The sequence below is a fragment of the Eschrichtius robustus genome, chromosome 2, assembly GCF_028021215.1.
Source record: "Eschrichtius robustus isolate mEscRob2 chromosome 2, mEscRob2.pri, whole genome shotgun sequence".
NCBI lineage: Eukaryota > Metazoa > Chordata > Mammalia > Artiodactyla > Eschrichtiidae > Eschrichtius > Eschrichtius robustus.
The window spans coordinates 22,033,603-22,056,250 of record NC_090825.1 but is presented as its reverse complement, the minus strand read 5'-3'; the positions used below and the strand labels follow the sequence as shown (position 1 = coordinate 22,056,250).

General features: G+C 33.6%; 1 protein-coding gene and 1 non-coding gene across 2 annotated transcripts; both read left to right on the top strand.

Moving 5' to 3' along the window:
* The first annotated feature begins 19,624 nt into the window (after positions 1-19,624).
* TRNAV-CAC (transfer RNA valine (anticodon CAC)) lies at positions 19,625-19,697 on the top strand. The gene has a single exon. It is a non-coding gene; the product is annotated as a tRNA-Val (tRNA).
* A 165-nt stretch (positions 19,698-19,862) lies between these two features.
* On the top strand, positions 19,863-20,975 carry LOC137755968 (high mobility group nucleosome-binding domain-containing protein 4-like). The gene has a single exon (XM_068532127.1). The coding sequence runs from the start codon at positions 20,064-20,066 to the stop codon at positions 20,334-20,336; it is 273 nt and encodes a 90-aa protein (XP_068388228.1). The 5' UTR covers positions 19,863-20,063; the 3' UTR covers positions 20,337-20,975.
* The last annotated feature ends 1,673 nt before the right edge of the window (positions 20,976-22,648 follow it).

Below are 22,648 nucleotides of genomic sequence, written 5' to 3'. Positions count from 1 at the left end.
CCTGGATCAGATAACATAAACGGATTTCTTAGAACACGCTTTACATTTTATGATACCTTGTTTCCCAAGATTGCAGTAATCAGAGGGTGGAATGAAGAACTAAATCAGTAAGAAAAAAATGCATCAATCTCTTTTTTAGTCAATGATAAATGTGACAGTGAGGCTACAGAACAGCAGTTGCCAAAGTTGTATCAGCATCTATGCAGCAGCAGCAGCATCTTCTGGACAAAAAGAAAAAATGTGAAATTACAGCAATGAGACTGTAATTAGTGAAAAGTAGGCACTTGGTAACAAAACCTGATTTATTTTCAGGTCTTTATTAGAAATGTAAATACATAAAACTGAAAATGGGAAGGATATAAGTATATAAGCTATAACAGTGTTTATAAATCTCTAAGTTTCACTTAAATATGGTACTCTGAGTATGATTTGACATTCCTAATTTTTAAAGAAGGAGGTTATCCTAAATAATTATGAGCTACAATTAGATCTTCTGTTATAGACCATTATGAGCACTTTTTTTTTTTAACATTCACATTATGACAACTACACTATTTTTTTCAGCTGGCATTTTATCCTGCCAACTTAAAGCAAATTTTATGAATTAGCACTGTAGTCACCATGTACAATAAACAATATCATGTGTAATAGTTATTTTAAATATAAGTTGACATTTGTTTTCTTGTTAATAGCTTTCTTCATAATACAATAATTAAATTGAGACATGTAATAAATTTAATCTCCATACTTTGGGTTAAGGGACTTGAAATAAAAATTTATTTTCATCACTTAAAGGTGTTGCTAGAATCCTGTGTATAGTAAAGAGAATTGGACAGGAAGAGAAACCACTAATTGTATTTGAACGAACAGCACCCACCTTTAGGTGGAAAGGTTACAAGACAGACTACACTTCAGAATTTTATAAAGAGGGCAGTTAGTTTGGGCATATGTAGCACAAAGTAGCACACAATAATTATACCATAGCTTAAGCAGTACCAGAATCAGACATTAACTGGAGACAATTTTATAAATCTGTATGTAAAAACTAAATGACCGATCTTCTCAAGTCCTGTTTTCATTGGTCAAATATGCTCCCTCTTTATGCAAGATCCATCCATGTGTAGAATTCTGAATCTTCTGTAGTTTATATGGAAGGAACAATACATGACAATATTAGTGAGCAATGTCAAGTTTACGATATGATTTTGAAGAATGCTGGAATTCAACAAAATAGGTTTTAATCACATGCTCCCAGATAATGATTTTAAAATTATGTTAAGCATTAGATATCTTAATTACCTTCTGACTTGAGCTCCACAGCAAAATTCCTGCTCACCCTCCAAAAACTTGACATTTTTCTTTCCTTTGTTACTCAAAGTTGCTTCTTTCTTCCTTTGAGCTAACTCAAGTTCTAGAGTTCAGAGTGCTTAAAATATTTTCTCAATAATGGCGAGTCTCTATTTCAAGAACTTCTTGTACTAGCTGCCTAGAGAATAAAGTAGTCTCCACGTGATTCCATATATTAATTTCTATCCTCTCTAAACACACACGGGCGCATGCACACATACACACACGCTCACTCACAATCTTTTCCTATTTTCTGCTTCAAAGGAACTTTTCATTTAGAGGGCCTAGAAATTAATTTTTTTGAAAACATAATTTTCCAGGTGCTTACATATTAAATATTGCCAAACTCCACATGTGAATGGATTAGATTATTCCTGGATCAAAACCTGAAATGTATTAAATCAAAAAATGATTTTAAAAGTCCATATGAAAAATTCAAATCTGTGCATTTCCTTAGCACAGTTCATGTTATGTTACATGATGACTTTTTTATACTTCAAATGTAATCAGTATTCCTAGGCAATACAAGGCAGTGAATAGAAATAAGACTAATTCTTTTTTCTATATATATCTCTGAGCTTGTACTGTGCTAACCTTTCTGGGAATATACCTCAAAAAAGTTTTATGACATGATGATTTTCTTGGAGCCTCCTTGTAAGGTAACCACTTTCAGTTTTAGGAAAGATCACTTTCCAGATATGAATTCCTAAGGGGAAAAAGATAGAGTAGAGGGGGATTATTTTACCTATTATTGCAGATACTCCCTGAGGCCTGCATATTGTATATTTACATGTATGTGATTTATTACAGCTTGTTAGCCTCTAGAAATATTATCTACATTTTACCTGATGCTGAATCTGTAGATCTCTCCTTTCTCCTTTGCAAGTTGGCAATCACCTTTCCTTTCTTGGAATCACTCACTTTAATTGGAAGACAGGGGCAAAAGCATAGCTATGAGAAACTTAACTAAATACCTTCATTTACACTACAGCCTCTGCTTCCCATAATACATGAATATCTTCCTGGATAAGAAGGATTGAGGGTAAGGATATTCAGAAGAGCCTCAGATTGGACCTGGTACAAATAATTGATAGAGTCCAAAGCATAGTTCTGAAGTGTCTCTAAGAATTCCATGAAAATGAATTGTTTTCTCTTCAGACCACACAAGGACCCAAATGGACCTTGATGTTGATAGTATTGGGTGTTGGCAGGAAGAGTGTTGCCTAACTGGTTTTGTACAGATGACCCATTCTGAAGACTAAAAATACTGACCTCTATTTAAAATATCAATATATTCTAGTCAAGTAGAAACCCCATGTTCCCTCTGCACAGGATCCTCTCAAATATGCCTAGAAAAAAGCAGGACTGATTGATATCAGGTAAATTCACAATAGATTTCTGTACCATAGGACAATGGAATGTTCATCATATTTTCCAAAGAATAATGACTGGACTTAATACTGTCATTCAAGAAATTATCAAGCCTTGGAATAATATGAAGTAAAAACAATGGAAACTGAGACCAAAACCAAGTAGGACACCACGGGGCCCTCCTGGGTACACATCCTTTCTATGCTCCCTGTTTCTTTTTTGTAGGAAAGAGACTTCAGCCTCCTAGACCTCCCCAAGTACCAAAGGGCAGATTCAAACAGTTGCTAACCAGAAAAGTGAGTGAATGCAGAAACAAAGGAGGAGCTATTAAGAAACAATAGTGCAGAACAATAAAGCAGGGTCCTGGTTCATCCATAAGGGATATACATAACAATATCTTTGAGTTCTTCTGCCGGAACTAAGGCCACAACCCAAGTGGAGGATAAAAACCTCCAGGCTGAGCACAAGATCTCTGGAGCACCACCCTGTTATCTTACCACCAACTAATCAGAAGTAAGTTTGCACACAGTGAAAGATAACGAAGACTCTGATCCCTTCCCCAAATAATTAACTGTGATTAACTTCCTCTTTCTCCCTTTACAAATGTTCATGACTTCACAGAACTAGAACAACAACAAAAAATCTTAAAAATTGTATGAAAACACAAGAGGCCCCAAATAGCCAAAGCAATCTTGAGAAAGAATAAGGGAGCTGGAGGAATCAGGCTCCCTGACTTCAGACTATACTACAGAGCTGCAGTAAACAAAACAGTATGGTACTGGCACAAAAAGAGACATATAGATCAATGGAATAGGAGAGAAAGCCCAGAAATAAACCCACTCACTTATGGTCAATTAATGTACAACAAAGGGGGCAAGAATATACAAGGTAGAAAAGACAGTCTCTTCAATAAGTGGTGCTGGGAAAACTGGACAGCTCTGTGTAAAAGAATGAAATTAGAACATTCACTAACACCATATAAAAAATAAAATCAAAATGGATTAAAGATCTAAATGTAAGACTGGATAGTATAAAACTCCAGAACACTCTTTGACATAACTCACAGTAATATTTTTTTTGGATCTGTCTCCTAGAGTAATGGAAATAAAAACAAAAAATAAACAAATGGGACCTAATTCAACTTAAAAGCTTTTGCACAGCAAAGGAAACGATAAACAAAACAAAAAGACAAAGTACAGAATGGGAAAAAATATTTGCAAATGATATGACTAACAAGGGATTAGTTTCCAAAATATACAACTAGCTCATAAATCTCAATACCAAAGAAAAAACAACCCAATCAAAAAACGGGCAGAAGATCGAAATAGACATTTCTCCAAAGAAGACATACAGATGGCTAATAAGCACATGAAAAAATGTTCAACATTGCTAATTACTAGAGAAATGCAAATCAAAACTGAAATGAGTTATCACCTCACACCAGGCAAAATGGCCATAAGCAAAAACTCTACAAATAATAAATGCTGGAGAGAGTGTGGCAAAAAAGGAACCCTCCTACACTGTTGGTGGAAATATAAATTGGTATAGCCACTATGGAGAACAGTATGCAGGTTCCTTAAAAAACTAAAAATAGAGTTACCATGTGATCCAGCAATCCCATTCTGGACATATATCTAGAGAAAACTAATTTGAAATGATACATGCACCCCAGTGTTCATTGCATCACTGTTTACAATAGCCAAATCATGGAAGCAACCTAAATGTCCATCCACAGATGAATGGATAAAGAAGATGTGGTATATCTATATAAATATACAGTAGAATATTACCCAGCCATAAAAAAGAATGAAATAATGCCATTTGCAGCAACATGGATGGATCTAGAGATTATCATAGGAAGTGAAGTAAGCCAGACAGAGCAAGACAAATCTCATGATATCACTTGTATGTGGGATCTAAGAAAATGACACAAATGATCTTATTTATAAAACAGAAATAAACGCACAGACAGAGGAAACAGACTTGTGGTTACCAGGGGAGAAAAGGGCAGGGGAGGGATAAATTGGGAGGTTTAGATTAACATATACACACTACTAAATACAAAATAGATAACCAACAAGGACCTACTGTATAGAATAGGGAACTATAGTCAATATCTTGTAGTAATCTATAAGGGAAAAGAATCTGAAAAAGAATGTGTATCTGTGTGTGTGTGTGTGTGTGTGTATACATACATACATACATATATATATATATATATACATATATATATAGAATTACTTTTCTGTACACCTGAAACTAACACAACATTGTAAACCAGCTATACTTTAATAAACAAACAAACAAAAACCCCCACTTTCATGGTCTAGCAGAATCTTTGAAGTTGGTTCTTGGACACTAGTCTGCTTTCTCCCCAGGCTGATAAAATCAAGGGAGTAGAGTTTAAAAGTTTTTCATTCCTTGGTGGAACGCCTTTACAATATCGTGAATGATTTCGGCAAGAAACTGCGAGCGCACACACACAAAAACACACACACACACACCCCGTGTATAGGCTCACGTAGACAATGCAACATTATTTGACTCCTAAAGACTACTGAAATGCAATAAAGCAAATGTTATTAGAGTAAAAATAAAAGGTTTACTTTTCTCAATAATGACAAAGAACAGAAATTATAAAATATTACAGGCAAAAATAATTAGAATCTTTTTTAGAGATCATCCAAATCTTTACATATGCTTTTAGAGATCACCTAATCTAATCTTATTAATGGCATATAAAACTTCTGTATAATGTCACTGAATATAGTTTACTTAATCTATTTGAATTCTTCTACTTTTGAGGGTTTATTCATTTGTGAGACACCTTATTCCATTTTGGGGTATAGCTTGATTTTAGAAAACATCTCCTTGTAATGGTCCTAAAATTCTACTTCTTAGCCCAAATTTTGCTTCTGAAGCTACAAGTTATATGAGTATATATGACTTTCTCATAAAACTCTTCAAATACCAGAAGATGAAGATATTTACCCCTTGATTCTTGATATGTCACATTCTGAGGTTTAACATATATATGTACATATTATGTATATATACATGTGTATATTTCAGGAATACAAAAATTCATATTTTTCAGGTCTTAATGTTTAATCCTCTGTTCTGTGTACAACACACACACAAAATAATTCCACGTATGCTTGATACCATTAGTGAAAGAGATAGTTTCTTCATAAGTTACAATTCCCTACTTAATTGAATCTTACCCCTTCATGTATCTCCATGTTCATTTTCTTAATACAAGCTTTATTTCTAATGAGCCTAATACATATTACCTACTTAATTTATATGCAAAGTATACTCAGTATAATCTAATCCTCGCACGATGAGTCATATTATACAAGTGAATATGAATTCTTACAAAAGTTTTCCTAAATCCCCGCACTGCTAGGTTATCAGTAGTAACTCCTGCTGCCAGTGTATTTGGATCTAATTAACAGGTTTCTTATCCTAATTGGCTGCTTCTGATATTCTGAGGTGTGAAAATCATATAAGAAAGCTTTTTAGATTGTCTTTAAAATAAAGCAATATCCATTCAATAAGTGTCTAAGGATGCTAACAGTGGAGCATATTCTATATACTTTTATTCTGAGAGCTTTGTGATACTTTTTCAGTGGTTCAGGGCTAGATAAATTTACACTTCCTTTTGGTTTTAGAACTATGATGAAAACAGGATTGTGTTTGAATCCTGGATCCAACACTTTCTAGCTAAACAACCTAGGCATTTTAAACCCTCAGAGAGTCTCAGAGACCACTTAGGAGAAATAAAAATAATAATATCCACAATTCAGAAATATTTTGAAAATTAAGTGAAGAAAAGTATACAAAGTTATTAGCAAAGTGCATGGAAACTCTACATAAATACTCAACAAATTCCATTTGCATTTTCTTTTTCTACTTCATATAAGTCTCTACCTATACATCCATCTCTACCTATACATACATCTCTATTGAACTCTACATCATCATCTATGTCTCCATTTTCATCTGTATTTATGCCTATATCCATATAAAACAGTTTGCAATTGGGAGGCATGTAGAAACAAAACAAACTCAGTAACTGCATTAAGCTCAGATCTATACTTCATTAATTTGAAAAAGGGAGACCATAAATTTAGCTTGATGTCATTAGTGGAGAGAAAAGACAGGTATAATTAAAGATAAGGAATAAATCAGTAAGATTCATTAATAGAGAAGAAAACCAAAATAAATAAAATAATTTGCATATGGACATTTTATTATTGCCCAGAATTCTAATTTTATTTTTAGACAGATTTAAGTAATAAAGACATTCACAATGACATTTTTAATTTTTGCCCTTGAAGACTTGACATTTGTTCCATTCAACAGCTAATAATCAATTTTTTTTCTAAATTTTGGAAGAATGTTCTTGCCTGTATATAGTAATTTCATGTAAATTTTTAAATCCACGTTAAAATTTTTCATTAATATAATTAAGATATTTTAACTTAGAAACAATCATCTAGGGAATTGTTTGCTGATGTTACGTATTTTTTTCCCTAAACATGAAAGTAGAATGTAATCAAAGGGCATAAATGGTAGCACAATATTTAATTATAAAAAAGTCCAATGACTGTGAATGGAGAAGTCTAGAGTTAAGGATGACATACTAGCACCATTAACTGATACTGACTGGTCGAAGTGTAATAATCATCAAAGCAATGGGAATCACAATGAATTTTCTTGCCCAGTTTCTACTGTGTGAATTGATTTTAGTTAGTTTTCTATTCATCACAAAACAAATATTTTGACATTTTTATATGGAATTGTATGCACTAGAATCTCAAATGTACTTTTCAATTTTACCTATTTAAATGTAAATTTCAAAAATGAAAGAAAACTTATAATCTCTTGTTTTTATTAGAGATGTGATATAATTTGTTTCCTACACCTTCTAGGAAATAATCTGAATTTATACTTTAAGTTCTATATTAATAATTAATAACTGAGGAACAGGTTATTGTACTTTTAAAAATAGTATGTATTCTAATTTTTGTATAAAGTTAAAAGTAAGAGACAAAAATGATATACTTTAATTTTCTCATATAAAGAATCATGAAACTAAATTTTTAAAGTTTTGCTTTTCCAGAAAGCTATTCCCAGAACTTCATGGAAGACTCTGAAGAAACTGAAAAAAAAATGCAACTTTGTCATGGGTCAGAGATTTCATGTGCTAAAAACTAAAATGCTTTTAAAGCAATAAATGAGTTATGCCACTAGAAAAATGTTATTGGACTGGCATTAGGCCAATACACAACTTGAAATTTAGGCCCAGGTTTGCTTACATGTATCCTGGGAAGAAAAAATTTTCCCTCAAAGATCTCAAATTTTGCTATGAAAGTTATGGATTTAACTAGAACGTTTATAAACTATATATCAATGCTAAAAATGCAGTGCTATATTTAGAATTAGAACTTAATTCTAGAGCTCAGTTTTAACATTTAAAGTGCCAAATGCCAAAATCTTTGTGCACTCATTATGTACTTAACATTTAAATGGCTTTCTTATGAGTCAAAATTTTAAATATATGTATCTTCATTATTTGATCTACTTAATCACTTATTTGGCTGCCATATACAGAGATAATGCAATTCAAGTAAAATACGGAAACACAGATTGTATCTAATAACTAATTATTAAACTTATAGAAAGTGACACTGTATACTTTTAGCCATAGAGAAAATCTAATTCTACTTTGGATGATGTACTCTGCAGTCCACTGGTGCATCATATGACATTTTATCTCTCTATGAATTTTATCATCTGAGAGGATATGTTTTCAATTTCTCTTTCTTAAATGATAATAAAATGGGAGAAGAAGAAATAAAAATTGTTGATTAATGCAAAAACGCCAGGACAGATGGATTAAATTAGCAAATTATTGATTCAGCAAGAAGGAAACCAACAGTAAACTGTTGGACTTTAACCTAATTATAATGATAATTACTTCAAAATAAATGAAGAGTATGCTTAATAGACAAAGATTAAAAAACTGGATAAAATAAAAGGCCCAATTCAACGCTGCTTATAGGAAACACACTAAAAAATAAATAAATAAATACATAAATAAGACATGAGGTGAAAAGAGAATATGAAAATGATATAGCATGTAAAAATTCAACAGAGAAGGATAGTTTAGCCATATTAACACCAAGCAAATGGATTTTAAAGCAAGGCTATCATAAAAAAATCACGACTAATATTTCTTAAACAACAATGTATTACAGTCTGTACCATGACCTAATAACATATCCTCAACATATATATATGTTGACATAAGTGTAGAGCACTAGACTAGATCACAAAAAGTATAAGAATTTTAATAGTTCATTGTTTCTGAGATCTACTATTAATCTTATTCTGTACTTTTGAACCTGAAGAGTCATTTTTCTCTTGGTGTTTTCAAGAATGTCTGTCAACCGTTTGAGTATGATGTGACTAGTAAAGGATGTCTTTGAATTTATTGTACTTAGAGTCTGTTGAGCCTCTTGAATGTATAGATTCGTATTTTTCATTAAATGCTAAACTTAATCAGATAATTTGCTCTTTTTTTCTAAACATCTTTATTGGAGTATAATTGCTTTACAATGGTGTGTTAGTTTCTGCTTTATAACAAAGTGAATCAGCTATACATATACATATATCCCCATATTTCCTACGTCTTGCCTCTCCCTCCCACCCTCCCTATCCCACCCCTCTAGATGGTCACAAAGCACCTAGCTGATCTCCCTGTGCTATGCAGCTGCTTCCCACTAGCTACCTATTTTATATTTGGTAATATATATAAGTCCATGCCACTCTCTCACTTCATCCCAGCTTACCCTTCCCCCTACCCGTGTCCTCAAGTCCATTCTGCACGTCTGCATCTTTATTCTTGTCCTGTCCCTAGGTTCTTCATAGCCAATTTTTTTTTTTTTGATTCCATATATATATTAGCATACGGTATTTGTTTTTCTCTTTCTGACTTACTTCACTCGGTATGACAGACTCTAGGTTCATACACCTCACTACAAATAACTCAATTTCATTTCTTTTTATGGTTGAGTAATATTCCATTTTATATATGTGCCACATCTTCTTTATCCATTCATCTGTCGATGGATGCTTAGGTTGCTTCCATGTTCTGGCTATTGTAAATAGAGCTGCAAAGAATATTGTGGCACATGACACTTTTTGAATTATGGTTTTCTCAGGGTATATGCCCAGTAGTGAGATTGCTGAGTCATATGGTAGTTCTATTTTTAGTTTTTTAAGGAACCTCCATACTCTTCTCCATAGTGGCTGTATCAATTTACATTCCCACCAACAGTGCAAGAGGGTTCCCTTTTCTCCACACCCTCTCCTTCACAGATGACATGATACTATACATAGAGAATCCTAAAGATGTTACCAGAAAACTACTAGAGCTAATCAACGATTTGGTAAAGTAGCAGGATACAAAATTAATGCACAGAAATCTCTTGCATTCCTATACACTAATGATGAAAAATCTGAAAGAGAAATTAAGGAAACACTCCCATTTACCACTGCAACAAAAAGAATAAAATATGTAGGAATAGACCTACCTAAGGAGACAAAAGACTTGTATGAAGAAAACTATAAGACACTGATGAAAGAAATTAAAGATGATCCAAACAGATGGAGAGATACACTATTTTCTTGGATTGGAAGAATCAACATTGTGAAAATAACTGTACTACCCAAAGCAATCTACAGATTCAATGCAATCCCTATCAAATTACCACTGGCATTTTTCACAGAACTAGAACAAAAAATTTCACAATTTGTATGGAAACACAAAAGACCCTGAATAGCCACAGCAATCTTGAGAAAGAATAAGGGAGCTGGAGGAATCAGGCTCCCTGACTTCAGACTATACTACAAAGCTACAGAAATCAAGACAATATGGTACTGGCACAAAAACAGAAATATAGATCAGTGGAACAGGATAGAAAGCCCAGAGATAAACCCACGCACATATGGTCACCTTTCTTTGATAAAGGAGGCAAGAATATACAGTGGAGAGAAGACAGCCTCTTCAATAAGTGGTGCTGGGAAAACTGGACTGCTACGTGTAAAAGAATGAAATTAGAACACTCCCTAACACCATACACAAAAATAAACTCAGAATGGATTAAAGACCTAAATGTAAGGCCAGACACTATAAAACTCTTATAGGAAAACATAGGCAGAACACTCTATGACATAAATCACAGCAAGATCCTCTTTGACCCACCTCCTAGAGAAATGGACATAAAAAAATGGAACCTAATGAAACTTAAAGGCTTTTGCACAGCAAAGGAAACCATAAACAAGACGAAAAGACAACCCTCAGAATGGGAGAAAATATTTGCAAATGAAGCAACTGACAAAGGATTAATCTCTAAAATTTACAAGCCGCTCATGCAGCTCAATATCAAAAAAACAAACAACCCAATTCAAAACTGGGCAGAAGACCTAAACAGACATTTCTCCAAAGCAGATATACAGATTGCCAACAAACACATGAAAGGATGCTCAACATCACTAATCATTAGAGAAATGCAAATCAAAACTACAGTGAGGTATCACCTCACACCAGTCAGAATGGCCATCATCAAAAAATCTACAAACAAGAAATGCTGGAGAATTTGCTCTTCTTCTGCATTGTTTGTCTCTCAAAGGACTGGATGATGCCCACTGGCATTAACTCAGTCTACTGATTCAAATGCTAATTTCTCCTGGAAACACTCACACTAACACACCCAGAAATAATTTTTTACCAGCTACTTGGGCATCCCTTATCTTAGTCAAATTAACACATAAAATTAACCACCACAATAGTTGTCTCCTCAGGTAAACTGTAAGCTCCTTTTGGCCAGTGTTGTGTTCATTGTTTCATACATAGAGCATATATTTGAATATGTGTTGAATAAGTGAATAAGTAGATTAAATTAAGTTTGGTCATTAATGAAACATATTTAATTCAGGAAAATGTTGAAAAGGAGCTCATTTTTAGCAAACAAAATTTTCAGTGGGAAAAGTAGTATCTAGAAATTTTCTTTTCAAATAGATTCAAATAAGTTTTTCACTGATAATATGTTTCCCTTTTCAGGCTGCTTATTAACATGCTTCTAATGATAAAAAGTAACAAATATGCTTGTAGAGAAAAGACAATTTTATTACCATTGTTATTATTTATTCTTATTATTTATGTTTTATCGTATGAGAGGCTCCTTTCTTTACAGTATGAAATACTACCAATGTTCCAGTAAGTTTAAATTTGTCCAGTATTTCTCATCTTTATCTATTACTCTAATAAGTTCAAATAAATACATCAAATTTGTTAGTTATTGAAATGAATTTTTCACTTTATGGAAAAAATGAATAAATAACATCATATATTTTATTCATTATGTATTCTAATATATAGCATAAAACTTGTACAACATACAGTACTAAATACCAGGTGCATAAAAAGTTTAGTCCTACTATAAGACTGAAGCATGATAACCGATACAGTGATAAAACTGAGGTATGGCAAGATCCTAAAAGAATGCCTTTTGAAAAAAGAATAAGCAAGGACTGAAATTTCGAATGTTTATCCTTATACTAAATCACATATAAGAGAAAAGGGTACTTGCAATTTTGGGTCTGCTTCCGCTACTTGGCAAGTAAGGGGTTACTACATGTTCCTGAATTCTAGTTTCTTTATCTATAAAATAATATAAAACCTATACAATGTTTATAGTATTAACTTCAAAAGATTTATGTGAATATAAAAAATTCTAATCTGAACGTGAAAATACTACTATGATCACCAACAGAAACAAATATTTTTGACAATTTATTAATCCTTTCTATTTATTGCCTCATTTGCCCCTCATACACACCCTATTAGGCATGTTCTGTATATTTGCTTGTTATAAAGGATGAAGAACCTGAATTCTGTTGAGATCACATAAGCTGCTCTTGAGCACATGACTACCTTTTGAGCAAAGATTTGAATGCATGCAATTTGAAGACTACAATGTGTAATATATGTGAATACTCTTCACTGGTAGCCTAATCATTTGCACAGTCTTTTTCACTTATCCTGGATAAACAGAAGCTTCACCTTATTCAAAAATATATAAATTCAAAGTAGAGGCAGTAAGCACTTGTTTTGCTCCTAAAGCCCTGTGAGGTTCAGCTGCAGGACTACAAATCAATTTGTAGCATCACTCTCACAGCACTCTGGCAACAAAAATCTCAAAGTGAATGGAAAATTACAAGGGTTGGACTTATTGCATTTACCAAATGAAAACTACAATCTTGTCTCCTCCTTAGTATAGAGGAATCCAATAAAAATACTTCATTTTGCAAGTGCCAAGCACTGCTTTTGGACAATTACAGTACCAACTCTTCCTTTCCTAACTGTACATTTGTGGGTTATGTACTGACCAATCAAGACTATTTGCTTCATTTAGAACTTCTCCTGCCAAAAAGGCAATTTTGTGTATAAATGGCTCCAATCTGGGAAGCCATCCAAAAGAAGCTGTTCAGGTGAAAAACAGTGTGATTTACATCCAGGTGCAAAACATAAACTTAGCAACAGTTTGAAAATGCTAACTAAAGATGTGGAATAGAATTGAGTTAACTAGACAGGTATATCAGTTTCCTTCCGGTATTTTAAACATCCGAGAAATGTTTTATTTTTGTATTATTATTATTATTTTTAGTTTTATAAGAATACATCTTCCTTTGAGGTTTGCTTATGCATTTGATTTTTAGAGAAATGGATATTAGGGTAATGACTCATGCCTCACAGAAATCTAATGGTAAAAAATACTAGTAGAGTGGAAAAGAGATCTTTCCTGCTTGACTGAAAACAAAAAACACTCTGAGGAAATGCATTCATATAACTGAAGATATAATGCAGTCTTCCTCTGCTTTCAACTTCTCAGCCCTTCATACAGCTATGGTATCTTTTATTTATTTATTTTTAATGGCATAAAAATAAAGCAACCATGTATATCATCAGAAAAATGAAATTAGAAAGAAAAAAAAAGGCCATAGTTTGTACAATGAGTTCATTGTACAATGGATCATTTTAAAGGTTAAAAGGGAATTGTGAACCAGTGAAACTATGAAATAGTGTATTGAATCGTAATTTTTGAGAGGTAAAGGTTTTACATGTCTTTTTCCTTTTTCTTGGGTAGACTTTTAAGTTCTGATTGCTATCAGCTGCAGCAGGGATTCAGAAGAAGAATATAGATGGTAAGAAAGCTGAAAGGGCATCTAATGATTGGTATTTTAGTGCCAAAACAGATATTAAAAATGGAAACTTAAGAGCTCTGAACCTTAATTTCCTTGTTTGAAAATAATGGCTCATTTACTACCCTTTAAATCTGTTATATGGGTAAAATGACGTAATAGTTATAAAACAGTTTTTTATAAAATGGATTTGTAAATGGGTTTTATAGGAATAAAAGGAAAACCACTTTAAAATTACTTAATGGATAAATGTAATGATTTGCACAGTGTTACTAGAAAGTATCATTGATATTCCAGGTACTGTAACTTTTTTAGATTCCTGTACAAGGAATTTAACATCAGTGGTTTTAATATGTTAAATGAAATGTGACATTATATTCCCTAAAAAATTATAATTAAAAACATATTAAATATATGCATTTTTGGTTCTACGTAGCCACTGCTATATTCTGAGTATTTCAACCAAACAGTAAATATGAAAATTTTTCATGAAGTCAGCATACGTCATAAAAAACGATAGCCTTATTATTTATCTAATAAGTAGGTGAGTTTTAACCATAATCAGGCTTCCTGAAACATAAGGTAGATTGCTGCTTTTATAGTTAGTCACGCTTGAATTTACATTTTATTTTTGGCACATATTAAACTCTATGACCTTGAATAATGCACATAACTGTTTGAGTATCCTTTTCTTCATTTATAATAGCACAAGATGACATGGAAGATAGATGTAAGAGAGAAGAGGCTTGGGAAAGGAAAGGAAGGAATTTCATAAATAAATGAAAGACCTAGAAATTAAACCTACACAAACCTGAAGGCATAGGCTCGAAAAACTTGATTAATAGTATCTCTTTATCCTAGTTGATGAGGGGTCTCAAGGGAAAAGTTCAAAGATGGAAATCACCATGTAAGTTTCTTTTTGCCCTCTTCCACAAATAATTTTTACTCTAATACTTTTGTATACCTGTTCACATTCTAGTGAATTGTTCTGACAAAATCTGACTTTATTTTCCTGGTTTACTTATTAATTAGTAATTGTTAAAATACAGATATAACTTTAATTCTTTATCTAAATTTCTAATCCTGAAATTTGATCACTTTTCACCAATAATTCTTGGGCATTGACCAAATATACTGCATTTCAAATGCATTGGTCAGATAGTCATCAGTAGGACTTCTAAGAAAACACTGATTAAGTCACTAGAAAATAAATATTGTTTCAAGCAAATATTAGGTAGGCATTGATTGTATAACAGGGGCCCTGGCACTATAGGCGATTGAGCCAACGTATGAGTAATGGCTTCCCAAGGAACATCTGCTAATCTGAGATAAAAGCTGTGGGGATAAAAGGAGGTATATTTGTGTACAGATGCGGGGAATTCAACTGAGCCCAAAGTAATTGAATAGAAGGAGGAAAGAAAGGGATATTTATATATGAAAGGAATAATGATAAATTCCTATATTCAGAAGTAGGCACATATATAGGAAGTAACCGCTTCAGTGATTTATGGGATTAGGGGAATGTGTATGACCAAATGTATTGTTTTTATACATATACAAAATTTACATCATTATTTATTAACCTCTGGTAGCAATAAAATGATCATAAGTCTATCGTCACTAAGTGTCGCATCATGAGTGCTGTCCATATTCTCACTAATATGAAATGTAAAACACAATTACCACAAAATAAAATTTAGAAAATTTAAAAATTCAAAAATTATAAAAATGTATAATATAAAGTGAAATTCCCCAGGAAAAGCACTGCTCTCAAAATAAGCACTCAATTATGTTTATTATATGTTTCCTATTAAGTGCATATACACATGTGCATGTGTGGGCATGTGATTTTCCCACTAATACTCTAAGCTGCATGGTATTCCAATATGTGCAGATATATAACTAATTAAATCAGTTAGACTGTTATAACTTATAAATTATGCCATATTAATTATTCATTCAGAATACCATCTATATATTTCTGTGAACATAGAGAAGTACTTATACATGGTATTTACATTTTAATAGTGAAATTGCTTTGTTAAAATTTATGTGAATTTCACAAATAATTTCACAAATATCTACTGCCAAATTCTCCTTCAGGCATATGTTAGCAATTATGAACTTCATCAAGTCGTTAGAGTGTATTTTTCTCTTATTATTGGTGTTTAACAATATATTTAAAAAATATTTTCTAAAATGATAGTTAAGCATTAGCATAAAATGAATGCTTTCATTTTAATGTCCCTAGTTTGCATCACATTTCACTTTTTTACGCATGTTTATTTGCCATTTTTTTCTTTTCTGCAGTAAATTGGCTTCTTATATTCTTTGCACATATACTATTCTTCTTTTTATTATTGATTTGTTGGCTATAAATATTGTTTCCTTTTAAATATGTACAGAAAATAATCTTGTAAATTGGACATGTAGCACTTTTTTAAAAAATAGAAACTCTTCTCCAGTGGGAGTTTGTTATCTTACAATTATTAGTTGGTGTCATACCAAGAAAAATTTCCCTGAGACAATATTCTTCTCTTTAATGCTGTTTTTTTTAAGTTTTTGATCTATAAGAAGGTTACTTTTGTATGTAAGGTAAAAACTAATTAAACTTATTTAAACTGTTTAGATATTTTGTCATATATGAAGGACTGTATATTACAACTCACCATCAGTGATTCAAAATGCTAAATTTATCATGTATTACATTGATATTTATCATAATATTTATCCTCTAATATTTTTTGACATCTGGTTGCCATGATTCTCATGTTTCTTACTTTACAGGACTTTATTAACTATTCTTACTTATTTTCCCATTACACTGTATTGTCAAACTTGTAAAAGTCATAATGAAATTTTCATTAGAATCATCAGAGACCACTCTCAGTTTCTTGGCAAATGGACTCTCAAAAATGACAGTTTGCTTTTTCACACCAGGAATAAAGAGAGTCTATTGGCATGATGGATATCATAATCTTCTCTAACCTAATCACAGATGTGGCATCCCTCAATATTGCTCTATTCTATTTTTACCAGCAAGTTACGCAAGGGAAGAGGCAATAAATACCAGTAGGTGGGGATCATTAAGGGCTATCTTAGAGGGTGCATACTACTCACAAAAAACAGATAAAAACATTGAAGAAAGGAAATCAAAATAAGAATGTGTTTTCCTTGCTTTAACCTAACACAGGCTATCTACTAAAAATCTAGAGCTAATATCTTTTTAATGGTGCTCCCCTACTGTTATGGACTGAAATGTTTTCACCCAAAATTCATATGTTAAAACCCTAACCCCCAATGTAACTGTATTTGGACATAGGACCTTTAAAGGGGTAAAGTTAAATGGAATAATAAGAGTGGGGGCCCTAATTCAATATGACTAATGTCCTTGAAAGAAGAGGGAGAGACACTAGCATTGTGCATATGCAGAGAAAAGGCGATGTCTACATGGCTAAGAGAAGGCAGCTATCTGCATGTCAAGTAGAGAGGTCTCAGGAGAAATCAAACTGTTGCTGCCTTGATCTTAGACGTCCAGCATCTAAAACTGTGAGAAAATAAATTTGTGTTGTTTAAGCCTCCCAGACTGTGGTATTTTGTTATGGCAGCCCTAGCAGACTAATACAAGTTTGTGAAGAACGCAAGGGTATCCTCTCTCACGATTCCTCTTCAAAATTATACGGGAAGTCCTGGCCAGTGCAATAGGCAGGAAAAAGTTTGGAAATATATAAAACCTTCTTTATTTGTAGATGACATGATTTTTATGTAGAAAATCCCAAAGAATATACCGAAATTCCTAGATTTCATAAGTGAGTTTAGAAATGTTGTGGCATAAAATATGTACTTATAAATGTCAATTACAATATATCAGCAATGAGCTAATATTGAAATTTGATACCGGTATTTGAAATTTTAAAAATTACAGTAGCCCCAATAGAAAACAAAATATCTGATATAAATCAAACAAAGTGTCGGCAGTAGCCATTTGCTAAAAAACTACAAAACTCTGATGAAAAGAATTGACAATGAGCTAAATAAATTGAAAGATAAACTACATTCCTGGATTGGAAGACTCAATATTGTTATGATGCTAATTACCTCCAATCTGATCTAAAGAGTCAATGTAATTTGAAATCCCAGTAAACTTTTTGTAGATATTAACAAGGTGAATTCAAAATTAATTCAGAAGAAAAAGGGTTTACAAACAATTCTGGAAAAAAAAAAAACAGTTGGAAGGCTCATAGAACAAGATTTTAATATTTACTACAAATCTATAATAATATAGTGTAAAGTAATGAAAATATATATACATAGATTAATGAAACAAAATAGAGACCCCCCCAGATAACCCACATAGAGTCACCTGATTCATCACAAAACTGCAAAGGCAATTCAATGAAGAAACTTTAGTCTCTTCAACTAAGAGATGGTGGAACAATTGGCTATCAAATGCAAAACGTTTAATTTAGACCTTTATCTCACAACTTAGACAAAAAATAATTCATAATGGATCATAGACATTAATGTAGAATGTAAAACTATAATATCTAGAGAAAACATAGGAGAAAATCTGCGTGACCTTGGGTTTTGCAATGAGTTTCTAGATCGTTGTGTTGCTGATTGACATCTGAGTACCCATGCACAATTAAGCCTCGTCCAAATCACCAGAAAAACTTCTCAGCTAAGTCTAAGCCAAATTGATGAGCCACAGAATCATGAACTAAATAAGTGGCTGTTGTTTTAAGACATTAAATTTGGGGCAAAAGTTTGGGGTGAAATAACTGTTACGCATGAAAAGCTAGCTTAACACAAAATAATAAATGTGATAAAGAATTTATGTTAGGTCCATAATTAGACACTGGTGTCAATAGGCAAATATTTGAAGATTAAGCTCTATGCTTAGACAAGAGATATAAAAATATTATTTCTAAACTTTTCATTGCTAATTCATGTCAGTAATTTGTAATAAATAGCATTTTTAGGTTAATTTAAGGCAAATTCATTTCTATTTGCTAATATACATATCAAAATATTTTCACTGACCTATTACATTTTGTATATGATTTACGTACTAAATCTATCTGGTTATTAATGATTCCAGCAAATCACAAAAATACTTTGGTAAATAAATATTGCAACTATTAATGACTTAATCTTATTTCTCATTCCATGTAGACAAATTAATCCCAATACGCACATTTTAAGTGATTATGCCTGAAAAGTTAGATAAACCTATCCATGGAGACTTGGAACACAATTTTGGATACAAATTTAACATTGAAATTGTGTTTGATTACACCAAGAAGAATTATATTTAATCATAAAATATTTCAGCATGATAATCTACAATAAGGTAAATGACAAAGAATGAGCTACATTAAAATTCTGGAAAATAAAAATTAAAAGTGTTAATAGTGTTTTTTAAAGCTCACTAAAACAATTTAATCTTTTTATATATTTTACTTGTGTTATTTGATTGATACAACACTTAAAAATAGAAAATGACATATTTTCCCAAATAGTACTCACTGACAACAGAGCTCAAATTTTAAAATGCTTTATAAAATTTGTATAAAGATATATGTAGGTTCTGTAGGGAGAACTGTCGGCAGAGGCAGACGGATTTCATCGAGTTTCCGTAGTGTAGTGGTTATCACGTTCGCCTCACACGCGAAAGGTCCCCGGTTCGAAACCGGGCGGAAACAAGGCTGTGAAGCGACGCTGTTCAAGGTGGGTCCGGAGCCCGCGGCCCCGGAGGCGGACACACGCATCGCGAGGGGGAGAACCGGGCTGTCCCCGGCTCTGCAAGGCGGCCCGACGCCCGCAGCCCCGGAAGCGCATCCTCGCCTTGCCTTCCTGTTCCCGGCAGCGCCCAGCTCCGGGCGTCTCTTCGCTGGCCCACTGTCCGCGCCGGCCCTGCCCCAGCCGAGAGCACCTGCGCGGCAGGCCCGCAGCTGGCAGCCTCGCGCCCCTCACACGGCCGCGAGACTCGGAAATCTTTCTAGGAGCAGTGAGGAAGACAGAAGAACCGCTTGGGCTGGTAAAGCCATCTGCCAGGCACTACTGCCACCATGCCCAAGAGAAAGGCAAAAGGAGATGCTAAAGGTGACAAAGCAAAGGTGAAGGAAGAGCCACAGAGGAGATCGGCACGGTTGTCTGCTAAACCTGCCCCTCCAAAACCAGAGCCCAGGGCAAAAAAGGCCCCTGCAAAGAAGGGAGAGAAGCTGGCCAAAGGGAGAAAGGGGAAAGCAGAAGGCAACAAAGATGGGAACAACCCTGCAAAAAACCGAGGTGCCTCCACAGTCCAGTCACAGAAAGCAGAAGGCACCGGGGATGCCAAGTGAAGTGTACTTTTTTGATAGCTCTGTACTTCTAGTGACTCTACTGTTTGAAATACTATTTTTTTCAATCAAATTTTGTAAAAACGTAGATTTTTCTTTTTTTAAGTTATGTTGTTAGCACACAAGACGCTTTGTTGTTATCTTTTGTGGAAAGGGCAAAATAACCACTAGTAGAATGTTTCAGAAGCTGGATTGAAATGGGGGAAAACAGAATTTTCTATCCTCATATTTGAAGATTATTCTTGGTTCCCAGGAGAGATTCTCCGACATTCACACATGACAGCCACTATGGCTCAGAAGCCTTACCGTGTGGGGAAGCAAAACTTCATGTCTTCTCCTTTCCTGATACCATCAACACATCCTTGACTTCCTGAAACCAAGAGTCATGATGCGGCCTTGGCACCCCTAGAATCAGCTGCGTCAGGTAACAATACTCAGGATTTCTGGTGATGACATCAAGATGGTGTTGCTCAAAAGAGCCAGGATTCCTGTTTGTAGTTTGTGGATCATCTCATTAATAATCCTGGAGTTTTTAGCTCCTTTCCTCCATGTCAGAGGTGACCTGTGAAAAGCTCTTGTATGCCTCATGTGAAATATTCACCCTTTCTGAAAACGTTTCCTGTTCATTGCAGCAGCAGCCTTTGTTGACTTTTTGGAGAGGGGAGTTTGAAAGTTGTAAGATGTTACGGATTGTCACCCATGTCCTGCTGGAAGTAACTATTTTTGAAAAGTATCTTATACAGCTGGATACAAGTTGGCTTCATGGGAGGGGAGGGATCATTTCCTACTCCAAGTCAGAAAGATATCCTTTACTGCCTTGTAAAAGTTTTATAGTTTTGCTTTTCACATTTGTCTTTAGTCTTCCCTGAACTGATTTTTGCAAAAGTATGAGATAGTAATTCAAAATAATATTTTTTCCATATGGTAAGTGGTTGTCTCAACCACTTGGTTGTCCCAACTTTTCTGAAAAGTTCATCCTTTCCCCACAGATCTGAAATACTGGCTCTTTTCATAAATCAAGTTTTTTTGCGGGGGGGTCTGTTGATGGTTTCGATTCTGACTCACTGGTCAATTTGTCTAACCTTGTGGCAATACTATACAATCTTGAGTACTACAACTTTAGAAAAAGGTCTTGGTATCTCAGGACAAATACCACCTCCACCTTTAACATCACCACCAAACTTTTCTTCGTTGGAGTGTCTTGGCTATATTCTTAGCCAACTGCTTTTCCATACAACTTCTAGAATTAGATTGACAAGTTCCAAATCAAACTAACAAAAGGTGGAATTTTTATTGGATTTGTATTGAATTTATAGATTAATTATAATATTGAGTCTTCCAATCCATGAACATGGTGTAATTCTCCATTTATTTAGGCTTTCTAAATGTCTTTCAATAAAGTTTTATAATTCTCCAAAAAAAAAAAAAAGATATATGTAAATCTTTCTGTTTATTCTTTATGAAGGCTCAAATTAAATCTTAAATTTCTGATTATACTAGTATATTTTGATTTGGAATTTGTCCTTGGTTTTTCTTCTTTCTTTTCTCTCTTCATTTTTTATTCTGCACTTTCTTACTACCTATCTTTTCCTTCTTTCCTCTCTCTTTCCTTCTCTCTCGCCCTTTCCCTCTCCATCTCCCACCTCTCGTGTCTCTCAGTGTAAGCTAATAGTTTCCAGATAATACTTCTACTTTATCCCCAGAGATGGGACATTGCATTATTTCTTTGAATTACTACTATTTTATACCCTCAATACTAAATCAATAAAATCATCAGTAATTATCCTTTTTTCCAATCAACAGTTGAGTCCAAAGGAATCTTACAGGTTGAATTTATAAATAAGACACTTCCACTGTTTGGGGTAACCCAGGTCCGTTAGGGTTACAAACATGTCTTAAGTCCTTCAAGCTTCCTCTATATTCTAGGATCTTTGGTACAGGGTTACAGAGTATGAAAGGGGAATTTATTCCTGTAGTAAAGAATTACAGGGTTAAAAACAAGAAGGAATAGAAGGAGATGAGGCAGGAACTTACCCTGAGGAACTTCCATGTTCATCGCTGCTTTGTTCATGATAGCCAAGATATGGAAACAATCTAAATGCACACTGACAGATGAATATTTAAGGAATATATAAGGAAGATATGCACACACAAAATGGACTATTATTCAGCCTAAATAAGAAGGAAATTCTGCCATTTGCAACAACATGGATGGACCTGGAGGGTATTATGCTAAGTGAAATAAGCCAGATGCGAAATGACAAATACTGTATGATCTCACTTGTATATAGAACCTAAAATAGTAAAACTCATAG